At 38.1% G+C, this 15,811-nt stretch overlaps 1 protein-coding gene across 7 annotated transcripts in view; it reads right to left on the bottom strand.

The window, feature by feature from the left end:
* LOC140253727 (protein FAM13A-like) overlaps window positions 1–15,811 on the bottom strand; it is a 191,826-nt gene that overhangs the window by 97,066 nt on the left and 78,949 nt on the right. For all 7 annotated transcript variants that reach the window (XR_011903965.1, XR_011903966.1, XM_072339484.1 and 4 more), the window contains exon 3: window positions 10,861–10,926. Coding sequence is in view for 2 of the 7 variants with exons in the window: in XM_072339487.1 (XP_072195588.1) it covers window positions 10,861–10,926 (66 nt within the window). In the remaining 5 variants the exon portion in view is untranslated. The remainder of the gene's footprint in view (window positions 1–10,860; window positions 10,927–15,811) is intronic.

The following is a 15,811-nucleotide window of genomic DNA, read 5'->3' as shown; positions in this document are numbered from 1 at the left end:
ACACAAAATGCCAGACTTGCCAAGAGCTCGTGAAAGCAGGGGAGATGCAGGTATGCATGTTGCACAAATGAAGCAGATACTCTCTAGAAACAATAATTCCCAGGACTGATACCAGGGAGCATGGAAGAACGTATGAAGCAAAGGAGTGGAACTGAATTCTTTCAGTGCAGAAAAAAATGGCACCTATTTGCATTAAATGATGCTTGCTGAATGTTTATGGTGACTAAACAGTGGATATGAGCACAGAGAGGCAGTGGGTGGTGTGCCTCAGCAGTGATGACAGCAACAGTGGTTTGCCTCCTTCGGTGCAGATTTTGATGAGTGTGGTATGCAGTTCTTGTTCATGGCTGGTGAAAATGCATCACTAATGGTGATTACTATGTTGAAAAATAGTGTTCTGTATGTGAAAATTTACTCTATCAAATAGTGTTATTGTGCTATTTGTATCTGTTGCAATTTCCATGGAAATAACGAGGAGGTATTATTTTCAGAGCGACCTGCATAATACCTATGTGTATTAACATCCATGTCAGACCTGAAATCCTCCCCATCCTATTAAAAACAGATCTTAGCAAGCCTTCAAACCTTAACTCTAAAGCTAGTCTGTAATAAACACAACAGAATTTAACATGGATCTATGAAGGAAAAACCTCACCCAGACTCTTCAGTTTTGCAAATTTTTATCCTCAAAATCATACTGATTGAATCAAACTAACATTCTAGGTTAAAAGCACTGTCTTTGTGTGCATTTTCCTGCAAAAATGTCTCTCTTGAAAAGAGAACAAGAAAAGCTACTTCAAAAACAGCATCAAGAAAAAAAAAAAAAAAGCAGTAGATGGTCTGGAGTCAACGTACCCATCCGTATGTAATTTGAATGATTTTATTGACAGAACTTTCTGCATCCCTCTCACTAAACTATCAACTTAATTATCTTATGTCCTTCCCAGGTTTCTTATTTCTCGGATTAAGTGAACCTTAGACACCCTGTATCTGTAAGCAACTTCAAGGAATGCAGAAGAAAGAAAACACTTGTGACATTGAATATACTCGTAATTCACAAAAACAGTTGCCTAGACAATAATTAAAAGTTAAAGCAGTGATTTGCAATGACTATCAGAGGAGATTTGTTTAAAATAAATCTTTGCAATCAATGCGCAAAAGAGTCCCTTAGAAGCAATAGCTTAGGTTGGTAATACAAACAAATGCTCTAGGCTGCAACAGGCATTAATTTAGGACCAAACTCCACCATGCTTATTCATACCAGTTATTGCACTTTCTGGTAGGTCCCACTGAAACACCTGAGTCTCTGCAACATAAAGTGTCTGCACCTCCCTGGAAATCAGGCTGATGATGCTACAATTAAAACTCGCCTCCTTTGCAGCAATTTAATTGCAACTAAGCAACTGTAACTGATAAGATGTAACTAAGAATTTGGAGCCTTAACAAAAGCAAGAAAAACTGCCTCTAAAGCTCTAAGAAATATTTGTGAAAAGCCGTCAAATATTTGTTTCTGATAAATGATCCGTTCCATGATGCCATCTCTCTTCTAAGCTCTTGTCATTTCCTGCTCTTCTGCACTGTATTTGATAACTTCACAGTTTCCTCCATACTCGACATTCTATGTTCAATGAGCCTTTAGTTCACAGTTCTTACATTTACGTAGAAAAAAAAAAACAAAAATACACAACTGCAGTTGGTAATGGCTCACCCTCTGAATAAATAACTGCTTCTTCTACTAAGAATAGACTTTTTAATTCAGGAGCCAGTGGGTGTCACTTTGCTAACAGTCACACCGATGCCGATCACATTCAAAGAGCGTAAAGAAGAAAATTTGTCTCAATACTTATATAATTGTGACTAGTCTGAGAAAAGTATAAACCCTAAAAATAAAACTTTCCATTTGGTTATTCTATTGTGAACGAAGCCAAAAGCAACAGAAAAAAAGAAACTAACAAAAAACAAACCAAGACAAACAAACAAAAAAACTAGCAAGGAACGTAAGATACTCCAAGCTGTTAGCACATTTCTAACTGGTGAAGTTAACTCACATTGTGTGGTGGGAGCAGAATTTCTCCATGCGAACATGACCTTTCTTTTTCCCCAGGTCTCAGAAAGATGAAAACACAGGATTGCCTACAGAAAATGTTCTGACTTACTGTCAGTGACTAAGAATACCAAGTAGCCTTGATGTATGCTATTCAGTATAATCAGTGTTCTGGCAAAGAGTAGTGTAATTTTCAAAACCTGTTCTAGTTGGCATCTTAGGAAAAAAAATACTCACCTGTCCAGATGTCTGACCTGAAAATAACCAATCTTAATACAAGCTTTCAAAAATATTGTTATTGATGTACATATGGGTCAGAAAATTGAAGGCAAATGGGAACCCAAGAAAGATTGCTACAAATTCTGTCACTGCATTCACGTTCCAGCAAAGGAAGAATCCCAGTATCTCAAAATAGATGACTTAAAGTGACTTGAAGGCATTTTAACATAGGTAAAACAGAGTGTGTATAACCTTAACAGAATTTCCAGGATAAGAAATTATTTCATTATCTTCCATCATAGCTTCTCACAATCATGAAAAATTAAACTTGACCATGACATTTACAAGTCCCAAGTGCATTTTCATTGCTCCTTACATGCATAAAGGTCACAGAGGAGCATTAAGTGAGGGTAATTATCAGGACATAAACACCGCTCTGCTGGAATACAGTTTATGAAGGAATACATTTATTAAGAAATACACTTAGAGATTATAAATTGATGACTACAAGATTAGACACTGCGGTGTTTTTTTTTATAAAACGCTTGCTGAAGATATGTCACAAACCACTGACTGGGTGCAGATTGTGTGAACAGCTGCATGTCTCATGGTAGAAGATAATGATATATATGAAAGAACATTAATTTAATATTAAGCTGATATAACTTGACTTCCTGATGTTCAACACAGTATTTTTAGTCTAAGGAATACCTCTGCTTAGTTACTGAAGCAGTAAAGCTTCCATCTCTACTTAAGCACTCCAACTTCAGCAGTATGATGTTGTGTTCCTTTCAGCTTTGGCTCTTAAGTTACGCTAGCAGTCCAAACTGTAACAGCAAGCACTTAACACTGAAATAGTAGAAAATCGATAGATGAACTAAGTTATTTGAGGCGCTACTAGAAGCACCATGCTTCTACAGAAGACAACAGTTATAATCTCACAAAGATTACACTATCACACAGCCAGCAAAGCAATGATCCAGATCTTTAGATGGCAGTATGGAAAGATACAACTTTACGAGCAGAGGTCTCAAAGTTGAAAGAATGTCACCTTCTGAACCTAGAAGAGATGCAGCTACAAAGGGAAAAAAAAATAAAATAAAAAAAATAAAAAAAAATCAGGCTCACCCCACTGCCATGTTTACTTCATATTTGAGCCAACACACACAATGATGCGAAGGCTTTTTCCCACTCCAATTAGCCTTTTGGAAAAGACATGATTAGGATTGGTTCACAACTGAGAATGATGAATCTGGATCTTGATTACTTACTTAGCTCACAGTCACCCTGTGCTGGTGACAAACTGCCACAGTTCTGTCTGTGCTGCCGAAAGCTCTCAGCAAGGAAAATCAGTAGCAGAGATACCACAATCTTTCCCACAGTAGCAGGAAGGAAGCTTTCCTGTCATTCCACCGTAGCCCTGCTACGTCTGCTCTGATTTGGGTTTGAGAATCACAAGCATATTTGGTGCAGTCTTTTCCTGAGGCATCTTTTTGCCAAACCTTCCCAAACATCAAACAAATAACACGTTAATTAGACTTCAATCCCGCCTTGGCTGAATTCAAAATTATACTATTCAAATGCATGTTTTAGAAATATAAGAAAGGCAAAGATACTGTGTGAATACTTCATTACCTTTCTAAACTTGCCAAGATTGTCGTTTGGGTTACACTGAAAAAAAGAAAGCAGTTAACTTTGAACAACAGACTTCAGTAACAACCTATATGTTAGCCGTCACTTAAATTTTCTCTTCCTACAGCCAAGCTCTTTAGCCAAGACTTATGCAGCATACCACCTCATTTATTTATTTTTTAAAGTAGCATGCTATTACTCTCTAACTCAATTTATCAGTGAGCTGTCTGTCATTCTGTTAAGGATCAGCATCTCCTCCTCCCAGAACTGTACCCAAATCCAAGTATTGCGTCTTCCTAGGAGTCCCCATCTCCCAGGTACCTCTCAAGCCACTGAAGCATCCAGTTCTCCTGCTACCAGTACTTCTGGGTTAAAATCAGTGATTTCATTCCCTTAAAACTTTGTTCAAGTGGCTGTGAATTCCCAAAGAAACAGGTTGCCTCATAGACTTTGTCAAACTACCCAAAATTTCTTTCCCTGGACTTCTGTTTATGTCCTTCTCCTGCTAAAAATCTTGCTCTCCCTGAAGAACAAACTCACCTGCCCTTGGCCAAGACTGGAGACATCCCTTTCAACCCAAGCCATTCCATGATTCTTTTCCTTCAGTAGCTACTTTTCTCTCTTGCACAGATTCACTGTATGAGCCCTGAACTTCCATCTTTTCCATCAGCAGAAACAGCTGAAGCAGATGTAACTCTCATCAGCCAATTCCCCTGAAGATTACATGTAGCCCTATAGCCACATGTAAAAAACGCTTCACTGTTAATTCAACAGAGAACATGGCTTCTCCTTTAGGTGAAATCTGATGAGGTTAATGCTGAATCTAATACGAACAGAAACTATAGCTGAAATACCCTGGACAAAACTCACATGTGGAAAGGAATCCTGACACATCCCTAATCTGTTAATTACAATTCTAATTAGCGGCTTTAGCAACTTCTGTTTCATTGCTGTTGCATGTTTCAGAGAGACCACTGGGAGCAAGAAATCTGCAGTTGGAAAGGGATGCTGGGGCAGTCGATTGTTCCACTAATTCACACAGATCATATGGGGAAGAAATTAAACACAGTCTGGCACTTTGTTCACTTTGCATGCCATACTGTAGAACCCCCTCCAAAATTACTAAGGATGTGCTCCAGAGAAGAAGTCCTAGCAATGCGTTCGCACCACCAGCTGTCATATATACTGTAATATATTTACCACTTGGCTATTTTGGTGGTGGTGGTGGGTTGTTTTGTTGTTTTTTTTTGTTTGTTTGTTTTTTTTTTTTTTTTTTTTTTTTGCTTGGATGGGATGTTTTTTATTTATTTACTAAATATGATACCATAATCCAGGTTTACAGAACCCTTCCAGCTCCAGTACATCTCAACATTCACTTCCAAAAGCAGTAATCTCTGGGAAGGGCAATGAAAGAAATTTCCCTCAACCCAGAAAAGCCTCATATCTACCTTAATTACCTACTACAACAGCAATAGGTTAAGAACATTCAGAATTGTAGGGTGTCACCCACAAACCTTGCACAGTTGATTTTGCATTTGTAACATCAATATTCAGCCTAAGAATCACAGTCTACCCCACTTACACCAGCATCTCCTTTTAGCCCTTCCTTCAGACTGACAGAACAATAGTTCAGAGCAAAACAATTCACAGTAAATACAGGTATTCAGGAAGGTAAAAAAAAAAAAAAATCAAATTGTACTGTAAAAACTGGTAATAAAAAAACAAGAGGCATTAAATACAGATTTTCTTACTACAACGGACATGTGAATTAGCCTAACATAATATTTCATCTTCAAGACTGTTTCTTATCAGAGAAGTAACCTAAAGCCTATGGAAGCCTTGAGAAAAATGAATCTGAACATCTACCATATGGAAGGGTTCTGAAATTGTATTCCTGACTGACAGAGCTGTGAAAGAAAACAGGCGTAAGCGTAACACAACCTTGTCTTTCTGCTGAACAACAAAAGCTGTCTTTGTGCTTGCTGGCAACCATTTTTTCATCTGTGTTCATTTAAGGTCACACTGAGATGCCCCTACTCAAAATGAGACAGGTGTTATTCTCAAGAACAGTAATGTGGCAGGTAAGACAAAATTATTTCACCCTGGTAAATGATTTTAATTTTCAAAGCCCAAGATGTACAAGATGTACTTTGTACCTTCAAATTCAGAGGGGTAATGCTGAGTCCATTCACCAGCTCGACAGATTCCAGAGGAAAGGTAGGTAGACATGTGTACAATAAACGTAAGAAGCTTTGCAGTTTTACAGCAAATGAGGTCTCAACCCAGAGGGAGTTAAATGACTCAGGTGCAGATACAAAATGAGTGGTCAGCAGACATACAGATCTTGATTGCTGCCTGGCTCGGCCCATTTTGTTCCCTTGTAATTTCCCCGGAGCACACTGGCAGAGATCTGTTATTCAGTAAAGCCCTCTATTTCTGCAGTTAATTTTCTTTCATTTCCCCTTTGCCTTAAATGAGAAAGTGGCATCCAACCCTACATGGCAGAAACACATATATGTCGCTCTTAAGTTCAGTCACGGACATGAATATTTGGAAATAAAAGCAGGAAATAGTTGAAATGTTGTAATGCTGAAGTCGAAGGTGCAATAAAAAGAAAGAGGGACTGAACCAGCTGTGATCTCATTGTGACTAGCACAACTGTTAGTTAAACCTTCTGCTTGTTAGTCCTGGTTGAACCTTCATAAGTGACAATCCCTCTTGCTCCTGTTGTAGTCTGGCAGAATGAACAAGCAAAGATGATAGGAACTCAGCATGCTAATGAAAGGACCAGATGTTTTGAGTAAATTTCTGCTAGCCTGAAATAATTCCTTCTGCAGCTATGGATATGCACTTTGATGTTTGGCCAGTCCCTACGAGTTTGATTTCAGTAACATTTTTCATGAATAATGAGAACATCCTCAGGATTTACTTTCTGACTTTTTTCCTCCCTTTTAAATGAGAAAGAACACTTCTTTCTCCAAATAAAATTAGCCTGGTATAATGCTTCCTGTTAGTAATCCTATGACACACCCCACCTGAACTGAAGGGGAAGTTTAGAAAAGTTTCAGTTGAGCTGAAGTACAAAACTAAGACAAAACATATTTTTCCATTAAAATAATCTGATTTCCACAATCAAATTTTGTCAACCAAAATCACTGTGATACAGAGGAAAACTCAGAAGCATGATAGACTAGACACCTGACCTCATACCATCTCTCATAGCAGTGAAATGCTTTTAATGAAGCTGCAAGTTTTTTTAGGATAAATCTGTTATCTCAACTCCCTACAGATTCAATCTGCCATGAAAATGCTTTAGCATCAAGATGCAAGACCTGATGGTGGTTGCTGCCTTCCTGTGGGGATCTCCACTGCCCCAGCCCCTCACACACCTCAGCCTACTACTCAGAGAAGTAGTGACATCTGCAGGCAAGAGTCAGCTCCCTCACTGCACTCTCCTGATTCCCTCCAATCAACTGCAGAAGTTGTCACTCTGCTTCAAAAACATTGGAATTTAGCAAAGCCTTATCAGGAGGCTTACTTAATTGCTGCTTCTAGGATTCTCCTGCCAGAGGGATCTTTGTTGTTTTCAGGTAGTCAGCCCCTAGAGGAAGTGCAGCTCCAGTCCTGAATAGGTAAAAACTAGGTATCAGTTATTTTTCACAGCATACTGGCACTGAACCGCATGGCAAATTAGAGAAATGCTGAAGGCAAATCATTTGCGAATTGACAGGAAAATTATGTAGCACCTCCACAGAAAAGCAGCTTCTATTTTCAGCAGTGGCTGGAAGGCCATGCCTTTTAAGACCTCTTTAATAACAATCAGATTTTTCCACACTGCCACAAGGAAGCTCTGCTTGAAACTGGACACAGAAAGTCCATGGACTAACCACTCTGGTAGCAGTACAGGTGGGGTCATCCTTCATCCCTAGGGTGGCAGGGAAAGATGCAGAGAGGATCATAAAACCCATCTGATAAATACATGGCTGAAAGCCATTGCAGGAATTTTGGCTTTTTCAACCCTGAGGCAGTGTACTCAGCACCTGGCCTGATGGCTATGGATGGGTCTCACCTGTCTCAAAGGGGAAAGGATTTTACTAGCCCACAAGCTGGCAGGGCTCCTTGAGAGAGCTTTGAAGTAGGTATGAAGGGAGAAGGGGATAAAACAAAGGCTCGCTAGAGATGAGCCATGGGGGATAATGCTGGGGTTAGGGTGGTGAGGACAATGGCTCAGCTGAAGTGCATCTACACCAATGCACAAAGCATGAGCAACAAGTAGGAGAAACAGGAAGCCACTGTGTGGCAGGCAAGCTATGATTCCGTTGCCATTACTGAAACATGGTGGGATGAATCCCACAACTGGAGTGCTGCAACAGAGCAGCTTTCCGTTGTACTCCAAGCCAAACTGATGTGAACTAAGAACCCTAAACATATTAACAACCTACTGCAGACATCTCATGTAGAACTGCATGCTACAAGTTAGGCTTGGCCTTCTGATGAACTGAACTGCAAACTACAAACCATGGCTTAGCTGAGGGTTTTCCTGGAAAGAACATGCATTTAACTGAGCTGAGTGAAGATAAGTAAATTAAAAACAAACTAAGCAGTCCAAAACCATTAAAATATGCAACCTCAACCAGCAGGTGTGACCAGACTTTTTTAATTTATATTTTAAGCCAAGCTACAACATAACATGCACCTTGCACAGATTTGTGACTTGGGTTCACTTATGCTTTCCAGTTCACTACATGGTTTCTATGGCAAGCATCTCTTGCTTTGAACAGCCCATCACTAACACCCCCCACTTTTTATTTCAAAGAGAGACAGAATAAAAAGGCCTATCAGTTCAACCCAGACCCAGGTTTGTTAGGGCCAGAATTAGGTGAGCTCTGCTACAATGCCCATATTACTAAACACTACTGATCATAAACATAGCAATGGTTATTGATATAACTTGGGTTCTGGGCTTGCAGACGTGTTAAATATATTTAAGTATTTATGTGCAGTGAAAGACAGAATAGAAAGAAAAATAAAGCCAGTGGTAGAAGAGAAAGCTAGCTAGTGTGTCTTGCTTTCCCAACCTTGCAAGACTTACTAGGGTAAGAAAGTGTTATTGAGAATATGTGCATTAGATAAATATGAGGACAAAGTACAGGAACAGAGAAGAAATAATTCTAAAGACAAACAAGGTTTAAATTATCATGTATGCATCAAGACTGCTGGAGAGAATAAAATTTCAGCTATTCCACCATTGGAGTCTTGGGGCACATTTTCTACACACTTACAGGTGTGCAGAAAAAAAATCCAGATTGCATTGTACTGTCATGATGGAGCAGAGAACTGTAATTAATGAGAGGTTAGTATTTTCCAATCCCCTTTTCTTATTGTCTCCGATGATGAAAGAATTTATTTATCCTGTATACACAAAGATTTCTGTGACTACAAAGGACATGAACGTGAAGGACCTCACAACAAAGCAAAGATGATGGCAACCTCCATGTCCACCACCATAGTCAGTAGTCAGAATATCAAACAAACACAATCTCCAAAGCTAATCCTTTGCTGCATCAACAGCAATATAATACAATTTCAAAAACTTATTAAAATTGCCTAGATGGTAGAATATTTCGAACTAGAGACTTGGCCTCAATAACCTTTCAGCTAATTTGAAATGGCAAAGGAATGAAAGCAAAGTATCAGTATGAAGATTTCCCTTTAGCATCCTGAGTATTTGTTAAACACCAGCATACTAATTATCTGCATGGTTAAGACTTCTTACATTCTGGGTGTCCCTGCGTCAAATTAGAACTGGAAAGGAGGTAGTGAGATCTGGAACATATTTTTTTGCTAATACACAGCATTTGAGTTTCACTTGGTGTTACATCCTGCATTATTTGTTTTGTTTAAGCTAAAGCATGATTTTCCTGATGAAATTACTATAGCTTCCAATAAATGAGATTTTAGAATGTTTATATATATATATATATATAAACATATTTTTATACTGAAAATTTTTTGTGCAAGGGCATACTTTGATATGTAATCCTAAAAAGCAGCTTATTCAGAACCACTTGCCTTATACTTCCATTCATCTAGCTAACAAGTGATAAATTGAATATTTCTATTTTCAGGATGTTTGGCAGACAGAGGGTTAGTTAAAACAATATTCAAAAAGTAAAATCCTGAATAAAGATAATATCTAAAAATCAGGCAGCACAACAAATATTCACAGACTTGAGAGCATTTCCTGGGACAGCTTTTAGTCCCTGAACAGTGGCATATTTTTCACATTTTTATGACTGCAAACATTTTGCCATTGAAATTTTATTGCTTCACTTGTGAGCGGTAAAGATTTATAGTTGGTCCCAGAAGTATGACTAACACGAGGGTATTTTTCTCAAAGTCACTGAGAAGTCGTAGATTAGAAAAACATTTGCAGTGACCATTTTTGTGATTTTAGCCTTTGCTAAGATGTTGAATAGAATTTGTCTTCATAATTAGCCCTTTAGTTGCAATAAATTAGAATCTTTTGTGTTGAATGATAAACTCCATCCAGCTGAGAAACAGTAAAAGAGATGTATAATAATTAAACATAACACTCTATTTCTTCAAAGAAATTAGTCTTTTACTTTGTACCTGTCATTTATTTAAGAGGCCTCACCTTCAGTACCAATACTATGATTTCCATGGAGAACATTAGTAACACTACACACTTCAAAATACCAGCCACTCCCTCGCACTCTGGCATTCCAAAAAATGTCCCTTAACCCAGAATGACCGAAACCCTGGTGCAGCTGCTTTTCAACCCCAGAGAAGCTTTAATTCACAATAGGATTTCTAACTGGAGTGCTGTGGGGACTTCTTCAGCTCTGGCTCATGACAGTGCATGGGAGCTGGGTTTACCACATGCCTCACCATCCCATGAAGTTTAAAAATCCTATCTGCCATCCCTAAGGGAAGCTTCTTACCTGGCAAGTGATATTCTGGAGATGACCATGGGACAGCCATACCAACTTCTCTTGGAGCGCTGTGATCTAAAGATAAGAGACAAGGGTCATAAATACATCATTTAATAAGGAGACAAGCTCTGCAGCCTTTGCCTTATTAGCCACCTGGAGCTGTCAAGCTGCTGCAAGGCAAAATTTTGAATATAAATGAATGCTGCATGTGATTGTCCCAGATTCATCATCGTTTCTCTTCAACTTCCATTTACCTCCTCTCCAACTTGACAAGAACAAAAGACAAAACCTAAATATGGGGGAAAATGAAAAGATTTCGGCTGCTCATAGTTTCCACAACACCAGAGCTCTAATGCTACCAACACCTGAGATAACAACACCTCAGGGAAATCCCCCTTGGTAATGCAGCCACTGTTATTTCAGGTAATACAGATAATATTTAGGTATTAAAAAACTGCTAGGTGCTCTGAGCAACTGGTGGTGAAAGAATAACTTCTTTTCTCTCAATTTGATGTGATTCTTACAGAAGAGTGATATTTTATACTGTCATTATTTTTACTGCTGATTCTTTCCAATAAATGTCCAAGATTAGGAACAAGGCCAAGAGCCAAATTTCACATGCTAAGGGTTAGGAAAAACTCAGTAACATTTGATTTTCCTCATCACTGCTTCTTTTGTATCCCAATAATCCATTTTTGGGACAGATTCTAATTTCAGGCGCAGTGTGGGCATCCCATGGTACTTAAGTAAAATCTGTTACTGTGCAACATGCATGACAGTCAAGTCTGGCCCTTCTATTGTACATGGAACATTTGCATCAAGTTATTTCCATGGCTTTTGATAATGACTACACTTTCTTATATATATATATATACATATATAATTTATTTATTTATTTTTGCCTAATTTTTATTTATTTTTGCCTAAATTGCTTTTCATTCCACAGATGGCAATTACAAAAAGCCCTACCATATTGAACTTCCAAAAATAAACTTGTCTAAGGTTACATACAAATGCACCACAAAACAGAGCACTATCACAGTCCCTATTCTGAAGACTTGGGCCCTGCCTTCCTTGCTGTCCCAGCAATGAAGGGAACTAGTGATGTCAGAATCTAGGTCAGACCCAAGAGCAGAGGACCTGTGACACTTTTCCTTAACTCCACAAAGCCTGCTGTCATGCCAGCTCTTGGCTTGCACAGAGCAGAGCCACCGGGATGAGGCCAGTTAGTAAAAACAACCTGGGTTTGCTCTTGACCAGTGCTGTTTCTTTAAATATCTTCAAAGCAACTTTTAGCATCTTCACAAAGACAAAATCAATTGTTTGCCAAAGTCTTCTCTTAAAGAAATTGATTATCTCAATTTGTCCCAAACTCCAATTGCTTTGTTTTCAAAGGGCCAATCTAACCTCTGTATGGTATGTACATGGTTTTTTATTAAATCCAGAGGCAAAGCACCATGTCCTCTTATTTTATATCACCAGCACTTCCCTTAGTCACAGTTTTACTTTAATGTAGTCCCCCAGTCAAAACAATATTTTGCTCATAGCTAAGGAATCCCTAGAAATACACCATTTCCTTTTTTTCTTTCCATGCACCTAAGATAAATGTAACTTCCTGTTTTATTTAATGGCATTCAGTTTCAAAATGTTAAGTGCTGGATAAATGTAGGTTGTTTTGTCTCACTTGGATGTTCACAGCACTTTCATTTTGACTTTTCTCCTACTACTAACTAGAATGTCATCCTACACTGCCTTTAAGATCTACGCCTATATTTATGTAATGGTTTCTAGTGTTTCAGATCCAGCTCCAAGATCTATTTATTTCATCTTTTATTTTAAATTCTTCTTTTGGTTGTTTCTCTGAGGAGTCAGTTTTGGCTTCTTGGTTTACTTATGAGTGGTCATTATATTCTTTTGTTTATTTGTTGCATTTTATACAAAATTTCTCTGAAAGCTAAAATACATATTATTATTATTATTACAAGGGTATTAGTAACCTGGTGCTTGTATTCTTGCTTTTCAATTCAGTTGTCTGACTCACGTAATACTTATCTGAGAAAAATATATATTTTAAAAGCTGACTTCGAAAGCTGCACTGGTATAAATCTGCAGAACTTCCTTGCAAGCAGCAGCACTCTGACAGTCTCTTAAATCTACAGCAGGTCACGATTTGGCCTAAAGGTATTAACCCTTCTACTTGCCTTTAGCACACAGCTCATTAAAAAGAAAAAAAAAAAAAGATGAAGTCTTTCCTAGACACTTTATTCTCCCAAATAACCACCAGAAAATTAAAATTTCCTTCTTTGTTTCTGGCTGCTGCTATAATGATTCTTTTCTTTCCTAGCAGCACTAAGAATGCCTCATTTACCCTTATCTGGCCACAGGTAAAGACACTCACCACAAGCTTGTTGTCCTGCAGCATTTCTGTTCTACTTACTCAACATCCCTTTGCACCTTTAAACCATCTCCACCCCCACTGGAGGCTACCAGCTTCTGATATTCTACTGCTGTTCTCATCAAGTGCAACAAGAGTCTTCAAATCTCTAAGCCAACTACGTTTGTTTCAATAAATCAGGAGATAATAACACTTGGTCTAATTTACATCAATGAAATCCTACATTTTAAGTGCACAGTACACAAAACAGCAAACAGCAATTCACTATTTGTTTGCCATTACCCCTTCAACTTCTTTCCACACATCACAATAGCTTTAATGCTGCTGGAACACTAACAGCTTTGTTTGCCATCCTGTCCTCTCAAACTGTTCAACATCAAAGCTATCTCAACAGCTGCTTTGATTCCTGTACACCTAAGCCACTTTGCTCTCAGCACTTTATTAAGCTAACAATAATTAAGAGTAGTTTGATTTTCAAGTAAACATAAAATTCAACACAACAAACTTGAACTGAAAGAGCCATCAAACTATATCAACCCATCTCAAAGAAAACCATCAATATATGAAAGAAGTTCCAGTAAGGCAGGCAGTCCTATTTTGCAAATGAGTACCAAAATATTTCTTCCAATGGCTGTGTTATGTATCAGCGTGAGTTAACCATAAGATAGTGCTCGTAGTTTGAATGGCATCTATTCTACTAGCTAGGTTTTCCATGCATCCAGGTGGCAGTTCTCAGTTCGCATAACCTGGGGAGAATTTAAATTGGAGGCCTTTGAAGACATACCTACGCATGGTAGCAGTAGCCCAAGGCTGTACAGAGAAAGGTGCACATCATAACATTATCATGAAGAACATTTTAAAAGAGACTGTAAACACTCATGAGTAGGGGCCATGTTTTACTTTGCTCCTACATGAACAGTGAGGAACAACAGAATTTTGGTAGTGCCTTGACTCTCCAGTTGCGCATCATTAGATGCTGTCACAACACTGTTTTAAACAAATGTCTTCATGAAGTGTGAAGACCTCCCATCTAGATGAAAATTCTGTGGGTTTTTTTGTTTGTTTGTTTTTATTTCTATCTGGATAGAAAAACAATTCAAATGGTAATAAAGATTACAGAAAGGAGGAGAAGTGAAAAAAGCAAAAAGGCAAAGAGGGGTAGCAGATGTAACTCTCTGTTGAATCTGAAATAAAAAAATAAATGCTTGCTAGACATATTGGTAGTATCAGAAGCACAGGAAGATCAGATGCTGACACCCATATTTGAGCTGATAACTACCTGCATATTTAAGCCAAAATCACACTGTCCTCAGGAACATCCAGCCTTCCTGTAACCACTGAAAAGATGTTTCTGTACAAATTATTGCAAGTTAAAAGGCCATCAACCCATTTCTTCAATAGTTCCTATTTCAATCAGCTATTATAAGTGAGATAACATTAATATTAATTTTCTTAATGACTGATAAATTAAATGATTTCTTGTTAAATGACGTGCTATTATTTCAGCAACATTGTTACTGATTACACCTCCACAACTTCCTTTATCAATGCAGCAGCAAGGGTCTGACTGGTAGGATGCTTCTGAAGTTATTCATATCATGGGCAGTTCTAGTAAGATTCCTCACTAGGTTTTTACAACTGCAGTAGTTCCTAGTATGATTCTGTCATCACACATTTATGAGTTCAGTTTCACAGTACAGGCACTATCCTAATTCTTCCATAAGAATGTGGGCTGCGCATGCAGCTTGCTGTTTATCTGAAAGCGAAGTGCACAGTTTTACTGCACAACATAGTTTAAACAAGGTCAGGGTGTCAGCTTTCTACAGGATGCTGTGGTGAAATGGACTGTAAAATGCTCCTGCTATGTCAGAGAGGGAAGAAAAGAATATTCTAATAACCACACTCAACAGAAGGTAGAACCAGAATTTTAAACACATGATGAGGATTGTATTTCTCCCTTGGAATTCAGCATAACTGTTACTTAATACATGAGGAAGATCAATTACTAAAGCTTTATTTTCCTGTACAGAGTAAATAGTTTCAGGGTTTCTTCCTTAAGTCTCAAGATTATTTCTAGCTACTCAATGTCCAAATGGGAAGATATGTACCGAAAAAACCCACTCATCATCTCAATAGCTGCACTATGAACCACCTGTCCATACTAAGCCATCTATTTACAAGTTCTAGCCTCAATGGCAATGGATTGATACCAAGGAACTGAAGCTACAGTTGACTGAAGTAGTTAAAATATATTATAATTATATATGCTCATATTAAAATAAGCATATGACAATAAAAGAGTCAGAACAAATTAGAGAAGCTCCGCTTTCTCTTGCCATCTACACCACCAACTATTCCAGCTACATTCGAGGCTGCACATACACCATTCATATTTCATGCTACACGCACTGGTAGAGTTTGTTTTTTTTCCAGTTATTGCTGTAACACATTAATGTTTTTTACTAATGTCGTGATACTACTGGTCTTCATCAAAGCAAAGGACTATTCAAAACAGCACAGTATCTCTGACAATCATTAGCTTAATATAAAAACATAGCAAGCCTT

The sequence above is a fragment of the Excalfactoria chinensis genome, chromosome 6 (assembly GCF_039878825.1).
Source record: "Excalfactoria chinensis isolate bCotChi1 chromosome 6, bCotChi1.hap2, whole genome shotgun sequence".
NCBI classification, from domain to species: Eukaryota; Metazoa; Chordata; class Aves; order Galliformes; family Phasianidae; genus Excalfactoria; species Excalfactoria chinensis.
This window is presented reverse-complemented; position numbering and strand designations above follow the sequence as displayed.